A 12,890-nucleotide genomic window follows, 5' to 3' on the forward strand; every position below is an offset into this window, starting at 1 on the left:
CAAGCCAAGGGCAGAAGTCACATGCTGTGCCCAGCCAGCATAGATAATGTCAACAGGTCCAGGAAGATCTGTTGAAGCTTCCAAACCCAGCCACACAAGTGCCCTCCCAATTCCCTGGAACCCAAATGGGGTTGTGGTATTTGAGCTGTGGGGATGCCCAGAGAACATCTCCTTAGTTCACAGTGACTGTCCTTAGCAAAGCATATGGCCAGTGAGGGAAGGCCCAGGGCTTAAGCCATGTAGACATTCAGCAAGGACAGGATGGCCAAAATCAAAGGGACAGCTGAGGGAGGTTAACTTACAGCCCAGGTTTTTGTCAGCCTGAAGATGGGAGCACTTTGTAATGCTGACACCACAGACATAAGAGAATGAAGGTTGTTGAGTTCTAGAAGTTTCTGGGGAAACAAAAAGATATGGAATACATTATTTTGCTGCCATAGACAACAGAACAAAAACATGCTTGAGTGTTGCCAAATGTTGTATTTATGAAATTCAGTTATACTTAAAATATCTCACAGAGAAAATATAGTTCTAGGAACTTCATAGAAAACATATGCTCTTTTCCTCCCATTTTTTCAGAAGGTGAGTCTCCATCTAAAAAACTTACCAATTTTCATAGTCTGACTTGTTTGACTGCTGGATGGAAATAAGGCTTGAGACTGGATAATCCCTTTATGTTTTTATAGCTGACCCTGAACCTGCCCTGACCCTGAACAGGCTTCTGTGAGAAGACCCCAGTGTGCCAACAGCATTAGCAGCTTATACAGTGCTTACCTTAACCTTGGATGGGAAAGAGGTCAGGGAAGATGCTATTAATCTGTGTAATGGCTCTCAGATGGGAAGGCAAGGCTCAGGGTTCCCAGGCCCTTGACTGTGAGCCTTTGAGCCAGACCCCAAATGAGTGAGGACATATGGTGTCACTTCAGTCTCAGACAAGTTCTTTACCATAGAGGGCCACAGAAAGAGACACAGCAGAGAGTCAGGACAGAACCCTGTAATCTGTTCCCATTTTTTATGCTGAGGCATACTTGCTGAGGGGACGGGTCCTGCTTCTCACTCCTGGTGGGCGGTGAAGCCTGGCCTAGTAAGAAGGCTCTATGGACACACTACCAGCTCCTTCTTCTTGTGTTTCTTTGGAAAGTTACCCAGGCTTTCTGCATTTCAGTGTCCCCAGAGTTAAACAGAGGGTGGTGAGTATGGTATCTGTGCCACCTGAGACAAACATATGAACTGCCCAGCTGGGCAAGTCTCTGTCTTCTCTATCTGGAAGAATTATTTCCACTCTCTCACTGATTGTCTTGGGTACCTTCAGCCTCAGGTGGCCCTTCCTCTACCATGCTTTCCCTAACCATGTTCTCAAATGCTTGTGTTCCTATGTGTGTCCTGTGAGAGCATGGACAAAATGTTATCTACCACCTGGCACCTACCACCTTGAGAAAAGCCTAGCACAGTAGACAAGATAAATAAATCAATAAAAGCCTTTGGTTCTGGACCCTACAGCTCTGCTCCTACTTAGAAACATGGCCCTGACCACACAAACTTAGCATTTCATTTCAGACATCTTGTAACACTCTGTGATTATTTCCTGTGCTAAGAATAGATTCTCCCAGGGAGATTTCAGTTGAGCATCTAAATTGCTGTGCCTGCCACAGACTTTCCTCCCAGAATCATGGCCTCTAGGGCAATATCTAACCTGTCCTTTTCTCTTTTAGAGACTAGAAAACCAATGCTCAGTGAGAGAAGGGGCCTACCCAAGACATACATGGTACACCACCAAAACAACAATCCTCAGTAAGGGGGCAGAGGTTAAGGAGGGGTCATTGGGACTCCTTGGGTGGGGACTACGTTCATTTCCAAACAGAAGGCCTATGAGGACTGAGGCCTGCCCAGCATCCTCTTCTGACCCAGCCTCAAGAAGCACAAAAAACAGCACCAATCCCAAGTGTTTCTGAGTTAGAAACTGCTTAACCTTCTGGGGATGGGAGGCACAGCAGCTCCACTGAGGGTGTGTATGGCTGAGTGTCCTGCTCTGCTCGCTGGCTGGAGCCCTCAGCATAGACACTTCATCTCTCTTCACCACCCCTTCCTACTGTGCAAATGGAATGATAGCCTTGAACAATGAATTTGACCACACTGGCACAGCAGCTGCCACACAGCCTGGCACCAAAGGGCCTGGGTCCAGGGCAGCTTTGCTCTAGAATCATGGTGGGAAGACAACACATGTGCACCAAAGGAAGCCATGAACTGGGTAGAACAGTGCTGCCAAGGAGAGTCTGGCAGGCCCAGGTAGTGGGAGCAGGTACTGCTACTGAGCGTGACAGTGGTCCAGGAAAGCCATGGCACGGCACAGCCTGACAGGCAGAGAGGAAGGGAAAGGTGGTGCCAGCAAACAGCAAGGGCACCTATCAGAGGGGCAGCAGGATCAACTGGTCTGGGTCTTTGCTCAGAATGGGTGTGAGGGAGCCTGATGATACAGCTGTGTGGGACATGATTAGATGAAAGGCACTGGGGCTTAAACTACAGCCTTCAGTCCCCAGCACTGGCAAAACCCAAAGGAGAATGGATGGGTTCCAGGGAGCCACTGGGCCACATACAAAGACTGGAAGTCCAAGCAAGAGGAATAATTGGCCATAGAATTCTGAGATGGGAAGGGGGCATATTTCTCAGGCTCACACAAGGTGTGAGCAGTCAGGTGGATCTCAAAACTGGCTCTGCCTGGAGAGGTCAGGCCACAGTCTTCCACCCATGGTAAGGACCCCTGTCACTGTCTAGCAGGCCCAAGGCAAAGCATCTGCTAAAGTTCTAAGGAAATACATTTTGAGAAATAAACAAACAACTTACCTTGGCTATTTTCACAAAATGGCTCAGGATTTCTGCCCTTATTTTTAAAGTCTGTGCTGTTAGAATTTCTCGGACAACCCAAAAACTGACCTGTAGAGTCAAACACACACACACACATCAGAGAAGTGGTTAAATGCCAGGCTGTCCATATTACACTTTGCCCACCATCACTGCAGGATTTCCATGGGGCCAGGCAGCTTTGAGAGCACGGCCTAGGGTCACACGAAGGAGACAGTTCCTTGTAGCACGCAAACCCAGATGGGTCCCATGTCTGCCCTGCCTCCTTATCATACACAACAGTACTGGGCTCCACTACACACACCAGTGTCTCTGCAGGTGCCTCAGGGAAGATCCAGGTGTGGGGAGATGATGGGTGATAGAATGGATGGACAGATGGAAATATGTACAGAAGTTCAGACAAAAAGAAGTGTCTACTAACCACATCTTCCATAAGTCCATACTACCAGCCAACCCAACACAAGGAGGATTTGTTGATATTTGCACAATTGCAACAAACTTCACTTTCTAAAAGAGACTTGCCAATAATAAAAGATGCAGAGTCCCACTAGGCCTTGAGGGGCATAGATCTTCTGGAGTGGCATGGGTCAGCCATGAAGGTAGCTTTGGTGTAGAACTTTATTCATACAAGGCCTCTCACTTATACAAACAGCCTCCTGGGCCCTGAGTCTCTTGGTGGCAACAAGAAAGTTGTCTATCAGCATGAGGCTCACTCACAGCACCACAAGGAAACACAGAAAGCAGCCAGCCAAAGAATGCCAGGAAGCTCTCAGTGCTTCTTACTTATGCCTCATTGGCATCAGAACAGTGGTATTGGAGAATACAGAGCAGCAAGGCAGAGAGGTGATGAAGAGAATGCAGCTATGTGCATGGCAGGTAAGAAATCGCTCATTCCACAAGGAAAGAGATATTGATGGACAGCCTGAAGTTAACAAAGCAAGCCTGCTGTACAAGAACACTCCTTCTCCTGATAAAACACTGCTGCTTTACAAACAGAAAGCAAGAGTTGCTGAGAATAAGTAACTGGCTATTTTGTTAAGCCTCAGTGTAATTAGCCATGGCTGCCTGCAGGTCACGTCTGGGTTTCCATAGAATCATTTTTTCCAGTGAATTGTCAAAATTAAGTTCAGACTCAAATGTTTACCAGTTGCTTCTGGAAGGCAGTTAGTTATTTTAGACACCCAACAGAAGCTTGCAAAGCTTATATTTAATATGTGCACTTCCTATGCTACATAATCTCAAGTGTGATGCTCCACTATGTGTAATTCAACAGATTCTTGTGTGCCAAAACCTCACACATTCTCCTGGCATGGCTCTGGAAGTGGTAGAGCTAATTAGGGACCTGCACACCTGGTGTACAGAGGCTTTGAGGCAACAGTCCGTTCAACAGAGTTGCATGAAGCCCTACTATGCTCAGGATCCAGGCTGAGCTGTAAGTCCGTGTCTGATCTAGTGGAAGAGCCCTCCAAAAAATCTGGACCAGAAGGTAGCTGTAGTGATGGCTGCAGCTCAGAGCCTGGGGACTGCAGTGTGGGGCCCTGACAGATAGGAGGCAGCTTACTTGGTAAGGCAGGGCTGAGGTGTCACTGTGTATGCATGATTCAGAACAGCTAAGTGGCTAACGGGCTTGGAGAAGGGTTGTGTGGTGAAGCAGTGAGGACAGACAACCAGATGTGGACCACCAGACTTCAGTGCTGGGGCAAGAAGGGAAGGATCTAGGACACTACCCAGTCCAGGAAGCTTGGCTTCTAAGCGGAATGACAAAGGAAATCCATGTCAAGTAAGAGCACCCACTAAAACTCAGAGTCAGAGGTGTGTGAGGTGTGGACCTGGAGAGGGCTGTAGTGATGAAAGATGTAGATTGGGGAAGTAAGAAAGACATGCAGGGGTACAAGTACAGGGTCTTTTAATCTCTAAGTATAAAATTTAAACACAAAAGACAAGGAAAGGATAAAGACAAGCTCAGATCTACAGACCAACAATGACAAGCTATGCTTTATGTCCTGGTTTTTGTTTTTTTTTTTTAACCCCCATACCCATAGTTGGCTTAAATTAAAACGGGTAAATTTTAAGCATATATCACAAGCAGTTTTAGAAACAATAAATATTTGTGTTTTTTTCTAGCATGTTTACCACTGTGGGGTCACTACTAGAGCTCTGCTGTAATAAACAAGACTGTGGTGACTTCTTCAGACACATGTTTCTTTAGATTTGTTATTAAGGCCTAGGGCAAGCTCTTGAAAAGTGGATTGAACAAAAGTGTGTGTAAAAAAGCATATATAAAGAACCTGGCCACATGCCGGGCGGTGGTGGCGCACGCCTTTAATCCCAGCACTCGGGAGGCAGAGGCAGGTGGATCTCTGTGAGTTCGAGACCAGCCTGGTCTACAAGAGCTAGTTCCAGGACAGCCTCCAAAGCCACAGAGAAACCCTGTCTCGAAAAAACCAAAAAAAAAAAAAAAAAACAAAAAAAAAAAAAAAAAAAGAAAAAAAAAAAGAACCTGGCCACCAAGGGTCTTCTGGTAAGTTTAAATAGACCTGTGTTCTCAAACAGGGCTCAAACCCACCACAATCATTCATTGTTCTTTGCTTGCACAGTATACCAGAAGGTAGCCTGCTGTGTGTTTTGCCCTTCCCTCATGCCCATCCAGGTAGCTGTTTCCTGTAGTTTTTAGTTGGCATTTTTTGTTCTATTTTCCCCCTCCTGCCTCCACTTCCTGAGCTCTGCGATTAGAGGTGTGCACCACCATACCTGGTCCAGGTATGTGCTGGATAAACACTCGCCTGAGCTGCACCCCTAGCCCCGCGCCCAATGTCTATAAGCCGTGTGTACCATCTGCCCACTTGGGTCCTTTGTTCGTCTATCTACTATGACATCTGCCCTCTTCCTGCTATTGTTTGAGAAAAGCTTTTTGTGTAATAAAGAGCAGAGAGAACAGGCACATTTATACATGGATTGTGAGAGAAGAAATAAGAATATTTTGAAGAACAACTTGAATATACCCATCTACATATTTAAGGTATATTCTCTTCTAAGAGATTTACCCTATAAAATACAGAAGTATTTTGTGAGCATTTATTTATTTTATATTTTGGTTTTTCAAGACTGAATTTCTCCATGTAGCCGGGCTACATGAACTCACTCTGTAGACCAGAACTCAGAGACCTGCCTTGGGAGTGCTGGGATTAAAGGCGTGTGCCACCACAGGCCAGGTTTGTGAACATTTATAAAGATGATAAAGTTAAAAGTCCATCAATAAGGTACTAGTACATGGCCTTTGATTGCTCTGCCCATCACACTTTGGAAAGAAGTTGCTATTGTCACCCACTATTCCTAGAGTTATGGTTTCCCACTCTTCCTAAATGGAGCTATGCTCTCCCACTCTCCTGAATGGAGCTATGTGCCACCTTCCTGAAGACAAGCAGCTGCATGCACTGAGAGCCTACTGTATGGAACACACTTCTATTTTCGCCATTTATGTATTTGATCACTTACTTATAGCAGCATGGCCTTGTGGATGCTTAAAGGAACTTTGGTTTGTAGTCCAATGCTACGTTATTTATTTTGTGGCTCCAACTGTTCCTACTTTACCCATTCATCCCAAGAATTCTGTTAGCCCCACACCCTCTGGCATACCCCAATTAGGTTTTGGTTCGTTGGCTTGTATGTTTCCTCTTTTTCTGGTACTACATATGCTACAGGCCTATTATGCACATTCCTTGTGCAGCCCCAAAATCAGTCTTTTCTCCTAGGAACTCTGTTTCCATTTATTAGATGATACTATTAGAAACCAAGTTTGGTTCTGAGATTAGTTTGCTGATAATGGACTACTGATGCCTCTTGACCTCCTCAATTAAAGAGCAAGGAAGAGAATGTGTGTGTGTGCACCCTCTCACACATGCAAACCTGTGTATGTAAGTGTGTGCAAATGTGTGTGCGTGTGAACATGTGACTGTATTTTTGTATGTGCATGCATGCCTGTATGTACATGTGTGCATAAGCATGTGTGTGTGCATTTGAGTGTATTTGTGTGTGTGTGCACTTGTGTGAGTGTGCTTGTATATACATGCATGTACTACCCATGTACACATTTACAGTTATATTTCTCTACGTAAGCATCTTTAAAATTCATATGAATTCATACTGCTATCCCCAACTCTAGGAAGATTCTAGCTCTTCCCCTTGTTTGTCTGTAACTTCCCACTCCACCAGAGAGAAACCAGATCCCAGGAAATGGCCATCCACATCTCAGCTGTCCAGTAACAACACACATCCTTCGGCACTTCGGCACTAACTGCTAACCAGCTTGAAGAACACTTGTAGATAGGACAATGTGCCCCTATGTAATCCTATCTTCAAAAGTATGTCCCACATGACTCCAGAGTTAACGCACAGCAGCAACTTTCCCCCTCTTGCCCTCCGAAAAGAAGTGACTTCACAATTGTGCAGAACTGTGTATTCACTATTCTTTTGTTTTGCATCTGTTCTAGGGGTCTTCCATCTTCAAGTTGAAGTTTCTGGTTTGTGTGTATTGGTGCTTTCATAAAGACACTGTCATGTATCCATCATTATCCTCTTAAACATACAAATCTGGGCTAGAGGTGTGGTTCACTGGTAAAGCAAGGAAAAAGCTCTGAGTTCCATCCCCAGAATCTGGGGGGGAGGGGTGTTAACAGAAACTCCCTGTGCTCCACCGACTCAGGCCTCTCTCTCTCTCTTTCTCAATCACCTGACAACTGCTGGCCTAGTCCCTTTTACTTTTGTTTTGTTTTTGTTTTTGTTTTGTTATTAGTTTTTCGAGACAGGGTTTCTCTGTAGCTTTGGAGTCTGCCCTAGAACTAGCTCTATAGACCAGGCTGGCCTCCAACTCACAGAGATCCACCTGCCTCTGCCTCCCAAGTGCTGGGATTAAAGGTGTGTGCCATCATCACCTCTGTAGTTTTACCTTTTCCAGAATGTCATAGAAAGAAAAGAAAAAGAACAGGAAGCAACAGGTAGTCAGCACATGCTGAAAAGTCCCTTGTGTCTATGTGACTTCACAGCTCATTCCACTTTCTAACTAAATACTATGCCATGTTTGTCCATGCCCTGCTAAAGACATCTCAGCTCCTTCATCTCTGACAACTATTAACAAGCTGCTGTGAACACTGCTCTGTGTGTGTGTGTGTGTGTGTGTGTGTGTGTGTGTGTGTGTGTGTGTGTGCAGGCACGCACGCACACGCGCACGCAAACATGGGTTTTTGAGCCTCTGGGTCAGTGCATGAGGGTAACTGCTGAACCACATTTTGCTCTCCTGCATCACCAACACTGAATAAGTTGTACTGCCCCAGGTCCCCGGCAGCTCGGCTGTGGTTCAGAAGCACTAGGTGCTGTGGTTGCTCTGTGCCCTGGTGATGAAGGAAGTACACTGAGCATCTTCTCATGGTGATGCATCTGGACTGCTGAGCAGTCTTCAGAGTAGATTGCTTCAGAGTAGATTGCTTCAGACAAGTGCTTTGCACACATGGCTCCCAGTATGTTTATCTTCATTCTCTTAACACAATGGAACACACATTCTCTTTGCACAATGGAAAAATCCAAGTTCTAATAAACTCCCAACTCACTAATTTCTCTTTCTTTCGAGTATTGTTTTTTGGTCTCTAAAAGTCATCGTCAAACACAAGGGCATAGAGATTCCCTGCCTGTGTCTTCTGCTAAAAGTTAACACATGAGTGTCTGATCCATTTTGAGTTAATTTTTAGAAAAGCTTAAAGTCTATATCTAAAACTCATTTACACACACACACACACACACACACACACACACACACACACACACACACACACAGGGAGGAGGGAGAGGGAGGGGCAGAGGGGAAGAGAGAGAGAGCTCTTCAGTGGTGCCAGCACAGTCTCAGTACACATTCTAGCACACTGGCCTAGGTGTCCCTGCTCTTCTGTAACAGTTTCTCCGTTTGCCAGCACTGCACTGGTTACTCTGGTCTCTGGCCATGCTGCACGGCCTCTGGGATATGGGATCTTACCAACAGCACTGAATCTGAATCTAAATGGCAAGTGGAGAACTGACATGTCAATGATCACGAATCTTCTCATCCATGAAGACAGAGCCCCTCCCTGTTTCCTAGCATCTACTCTGATTACTTGCATCAGTGTTTTGTAGGTTTCAACATATAAACCACATTTTGTAAAAATAAACACCTAAATCTTGTTTGGGTCCTGGCATTATTACAGTGCTCTCAACCTTCAGATCCCATTTCCTCATTGCTAGTACAACAAAAGCAACCCCTCTCTGTGCAGTAAATGACCTTGTGTCCCTTACTTGTGCATTAGTGCCAGAAGAGTTTGTAAAAATGACTTCTTTGGAATTTTCTATAGACAGTCACATCAACAAGAATAAAGACATCTCAATTTCTTTCTCTGTCATCCAAATGTCTTTTACTGTCCCTGTCTTATTACACTAGCCAGGACATTTGTACAGTATTCACAGGCCAGCATGAGAGCACAACAGCATTGATAGATGTGGGATTTTATATACTTGTTCCCCTTATTCTGCCTGTTGATACAGTGTTTACCCTAAATCTTTGGAATGCTGAAAAGGCCATTTGGTCATGGAACTAAATAAGCTTTCATACATATAGGTTATTGTTTAATACCTTCTTGTTTTGATGGAGTAGCTAACACTCAGGTTGGCTAGGGTGTACTAAGACAGACACCCTTGGGAAATGCCACAGAAGTATTGCAGATGAATAGAAAAGAATGACTGGGAATACAAAGCACTTTATTCAGTTAATCATCCACAAACAAAATAAAAAGCAAATGGGGTGGGGGGAGAAAAGGGAAAGCCCAGGTTTAAGAATAGTGGGCTGCGGGAGATGGCTCAGTGGTAACAATGCTAGCTGTGTGGGCAGGAGGACCTGAGTTCAAGTCCCCAGCACCCACATAAAAAGCCAGGAATAGCTGTGAGGAACTCAAACAGGAGGATTTCTGGGACTTACTGACCAGCCTAGTTGGCAAGTTTCAGGCCAGTGAAAGATGTGGTCTCAAGGGGATGGGAGAGTGGCAGAAAGAGGCGGGCTTCACCTAAGGAATGGCACCTGAGATCAACCTCTGGCCTCCACCTGTACATGCACAAATCTTACCTTTCTCCTTAGGCAACTATGGCATCTCTACAAATGAACATGGCCTCACAATCCCTTTGCCACTCTGACTGCAGCAACTATCACCATCAGCTCCCTCTGTCACCTCCTTCCCCACTGCCCAGGGCTGTCCAACAGAAAAAAAAAAAAATCCTATGCTCTTGCCAAGGACCCAAAACCTCAAGTCTTCTAGTCCACACTCGCCCCTTTTCTCACAGCCCTCTAGAGCCTGAAGCCCTTTTTCCTCTTAGGTAGACTGTTCTTGTAATTTGTCACTCACTCCAGCCCCTTCTTTGCTTAAAGTCCCCTTGCCCTCACCCCAATCCTTCCAGCCTATGTGCATGGATGGACTGACCACATGTCCTTCCATACTCCCACCTGCAGGCTTAAGGGCACCCAGAGATACTTTAAGTGCTGCATGCTCTTGCACCTGGTCCACTGTCAGTGCTTAAGACTCTCACATGGTCTTACATGGTCAGCAAGCTTCCCACCCCAATTCCCCCTTTGCTTTTGTTTTCCCAGAGGAAGACAGGCCACAGACAGGCCTTGCACTGTACCCATAGTCTGCCTACAGCTGTGTCTCCCTTATGACAGCATCTTGCACCATGAGATATCCCAGGACACCCCTTTCCCACCTCCTCTAGGCCTTTGCTACATATTCCTTGCCTCCTGCACCCTTTCATTCAGACACGAGCATCATCAAGAGTCTGCCCACTTGAAAGAAGAAAAGCACAGCATCTTCCTGGACTTCACTGGTGCCTCCCTCCTTGGCCCTCCCTCCATATTTGGAGCTGCTGTGGCAGCACCACCTACACCTGCTCTCTTGAGAGATGCTCTATCTTGCTGTGTTCCTGTGGTTAAGACCTATGGGCCCATTACCAGCTCTGCTTAGGTGGCCTGAGCTCTACGACACCCTTCGCTTTGAAGTGCACTTTCAGATTCTGTTCTTCGCATTCTTAGACAGCCTCACGTGCAAACCTCCTCTGCCCATGACAAATATCAGAAGTCGTCAGTTCTTGGTCTCATTTCTCCAAGCCCCCCTTGAATACACCGCTGGTCCTGACATATACTCCTAAGCCTCCGCCCCTCGCTTTTGCTTTACCTTCCTTTTAACTAGGTGCTTTTAGCCACAGCACCTTCTTTCTGAAGCTAATGAATCATTTCCTCTGGGCTGAGTACAGCTTCTCATTTAATCTTCAAAACCCACTTGAGAGTTGATTCCTGAATTAGACAAGTGCAGAGGCCAGAAGCCGATCTGATGTCCTACAGCTAACAAGCTGCGGCTAAGGCTCAAATTCAGTATCCCTGCAGACACTTCAGGGCAACACCGAGACCCCAAGTCAAATGCAAATTCATGTATGTGCACTTTCTGGAAGCGGGTTCAGTTGTGATATTGTCAGGTCCTCATGGTAACACAGAAGACCAGGATGAACTCCATGGGGTAGAGGCATAACAGACCTTGGGTGAGCTTGGCTACCACCCTGCTACTCTGTGAGTAAACCCTGAGGCACTCAGATCCCACAGTAAAGCAGGCAAGCTGAGCAGTCCCAAATCCTCCAACTACATCCTTCTAACCTTCTGATCTTCAGATTTTTCCTTGCACCCTTCTGAAACATCTGCGGCCCACTACTGCCAGACTTCACTTCCTATTACCCTTATGATAGCTTTGTAAGGTTGCTATTCTTAGGTGCAAATGAGGAAACTGAGGCTCAGAGAGGTCAGTGGGCTGCTAGCTCTTATCTGGAATCTGATAAGGTGGCCTGTCTTCATCATGTGGTTCAAGCCTGCCCATAAGTGGACCAGTGAGCTCATCCCAAAGACAGCAGCCTCAGCAGTGGGCCAAGGCTGGCCTCTGGCCAGTTTTCAAGCTGGAGCTCCCAAGCTGTGTACAGAAGCTCTGGCTCTCCGTGGCCTGCATTTCCTGGAGCATTCTGCTTGAAAACACACTGCTTGACTTCTGGATCACTGTACCACTTGGTCTGGGACGGACACAATACAACTGTTTGTCACACAGGCTGTACGACATTGCCAAGCTGACCTGGCACCCCTGGGTGAAGCAGATTACAGAGTCCCTCAAGGACCCATCCTCTGAGAGTTCTACAGCTGCCTAGAGGTGGGGACTAGGTTGGCTCTTAGTCAAAGAGTTTTGCTAAAGATGTGTTTTGTTTCAAGACAGGATTTCTCTGTGTAGCTCTGTTTTGCTGTCCTGGAACTTGCTGGCCTGCCCCTCAAACTCAGAGATTTGCCTACCTCTGCCTCCTGAGTGCTGGGATTAAAGGGGTACACCACTCAACTGGGCTTCTTTTCCTTTTTTTTTTTTTTAAGATTAAGCTCAGTTTAAAAGGAAAAGATTTTCAATACAGAAAGAAATCACTTCTCTATTCAAACAAACTGTGAAGCCCCCTAGCACAGAGTTGGCTATGCTGGTCCTGGCTCCTATCACACCTCATCAAACAAACTGTGCCAGCCCAGCCCAGACCTTCAGACAACAAGCCAGGGCCTGTCTGCGGCTCCTGCTGTCCGTGGATGGATGCAGACGCTGCAGAAGGCTAAAGAGGTTGAACAACAGTGATGTACAGGGCCAGGCATCTCCAAGAGGAAAGACCCAGCTGAAACTGAGACCCCAAGGATACATAAGCCCCAGCACCCGAGGGCCAGTCATACAGTAAAGCAACCTTTAGGCCACTGTGCTCATTGGAAACCAGAAAAAAAAAAAAAATGACACAAACCCTATGTGGAGGTCTGGTTTGTGCAAAGGGAACCCGAGGGAAATTACTATCAAAGCAGGCTCTGAAGGTTCTGGTGGAGAAATCAGAGGCCACCAGTCCCTTCAGTTGGTCCATTTGCCTCTGAGTTTCTCATTTGCTCCCAGGAGCCCAAATCTTCCACTGCAGGA

The 12,890-nt window shown here is 46.2% G+C and overlaps 1 protein-coding gene across 6 annotated transcripts in view; it reads right to left on the reverse strand.

Annotated features, from left to right (window-relative positions):
• Ralgps1 (Ral GEF with PH domain and SH3 binding motif 1) overlaps nucleotides 1-12,890 on the reverse strand; it is a 244,246-nt gene that overhangs the window by 151,595 nt on the left and 79,761 nt on the right. For all 6 annotated transcript variants that reach the window (XM_027423756.2, XM_027423759.2, XM_027423761.2 and 3 more), the window contains 2 exons: nucleotides 2,842-2,931; nucleotides 303-395 (listed from right to left, as the gene is read on the reverse strand). In XM_027423756.2, coding sequence (XP_027279557.1) covers nucleotides 303-395; nucleotides 2,842-2,931 — 183 coding nt within the window. The remainder of the gene's footprint in view (nucleotides 1-302; nucleotides 396-2,841; nucleotides 2,932-12,890) is intronic.

Source organism: Cricetulus griseus, chromosome 6 (assembly GCF_003668045.3).
Source record: "Cricetulus griseus strain 17A/GY chromosome 6, alternate assembly CriGri-PICRH-1.0, whole genome shotgun sequence".
NCBI lineage: Eukaryota > Metazoa > Chordata > Mammalia > Rodentia > Cricetidae > Cricetulus > Cricetulus griseus.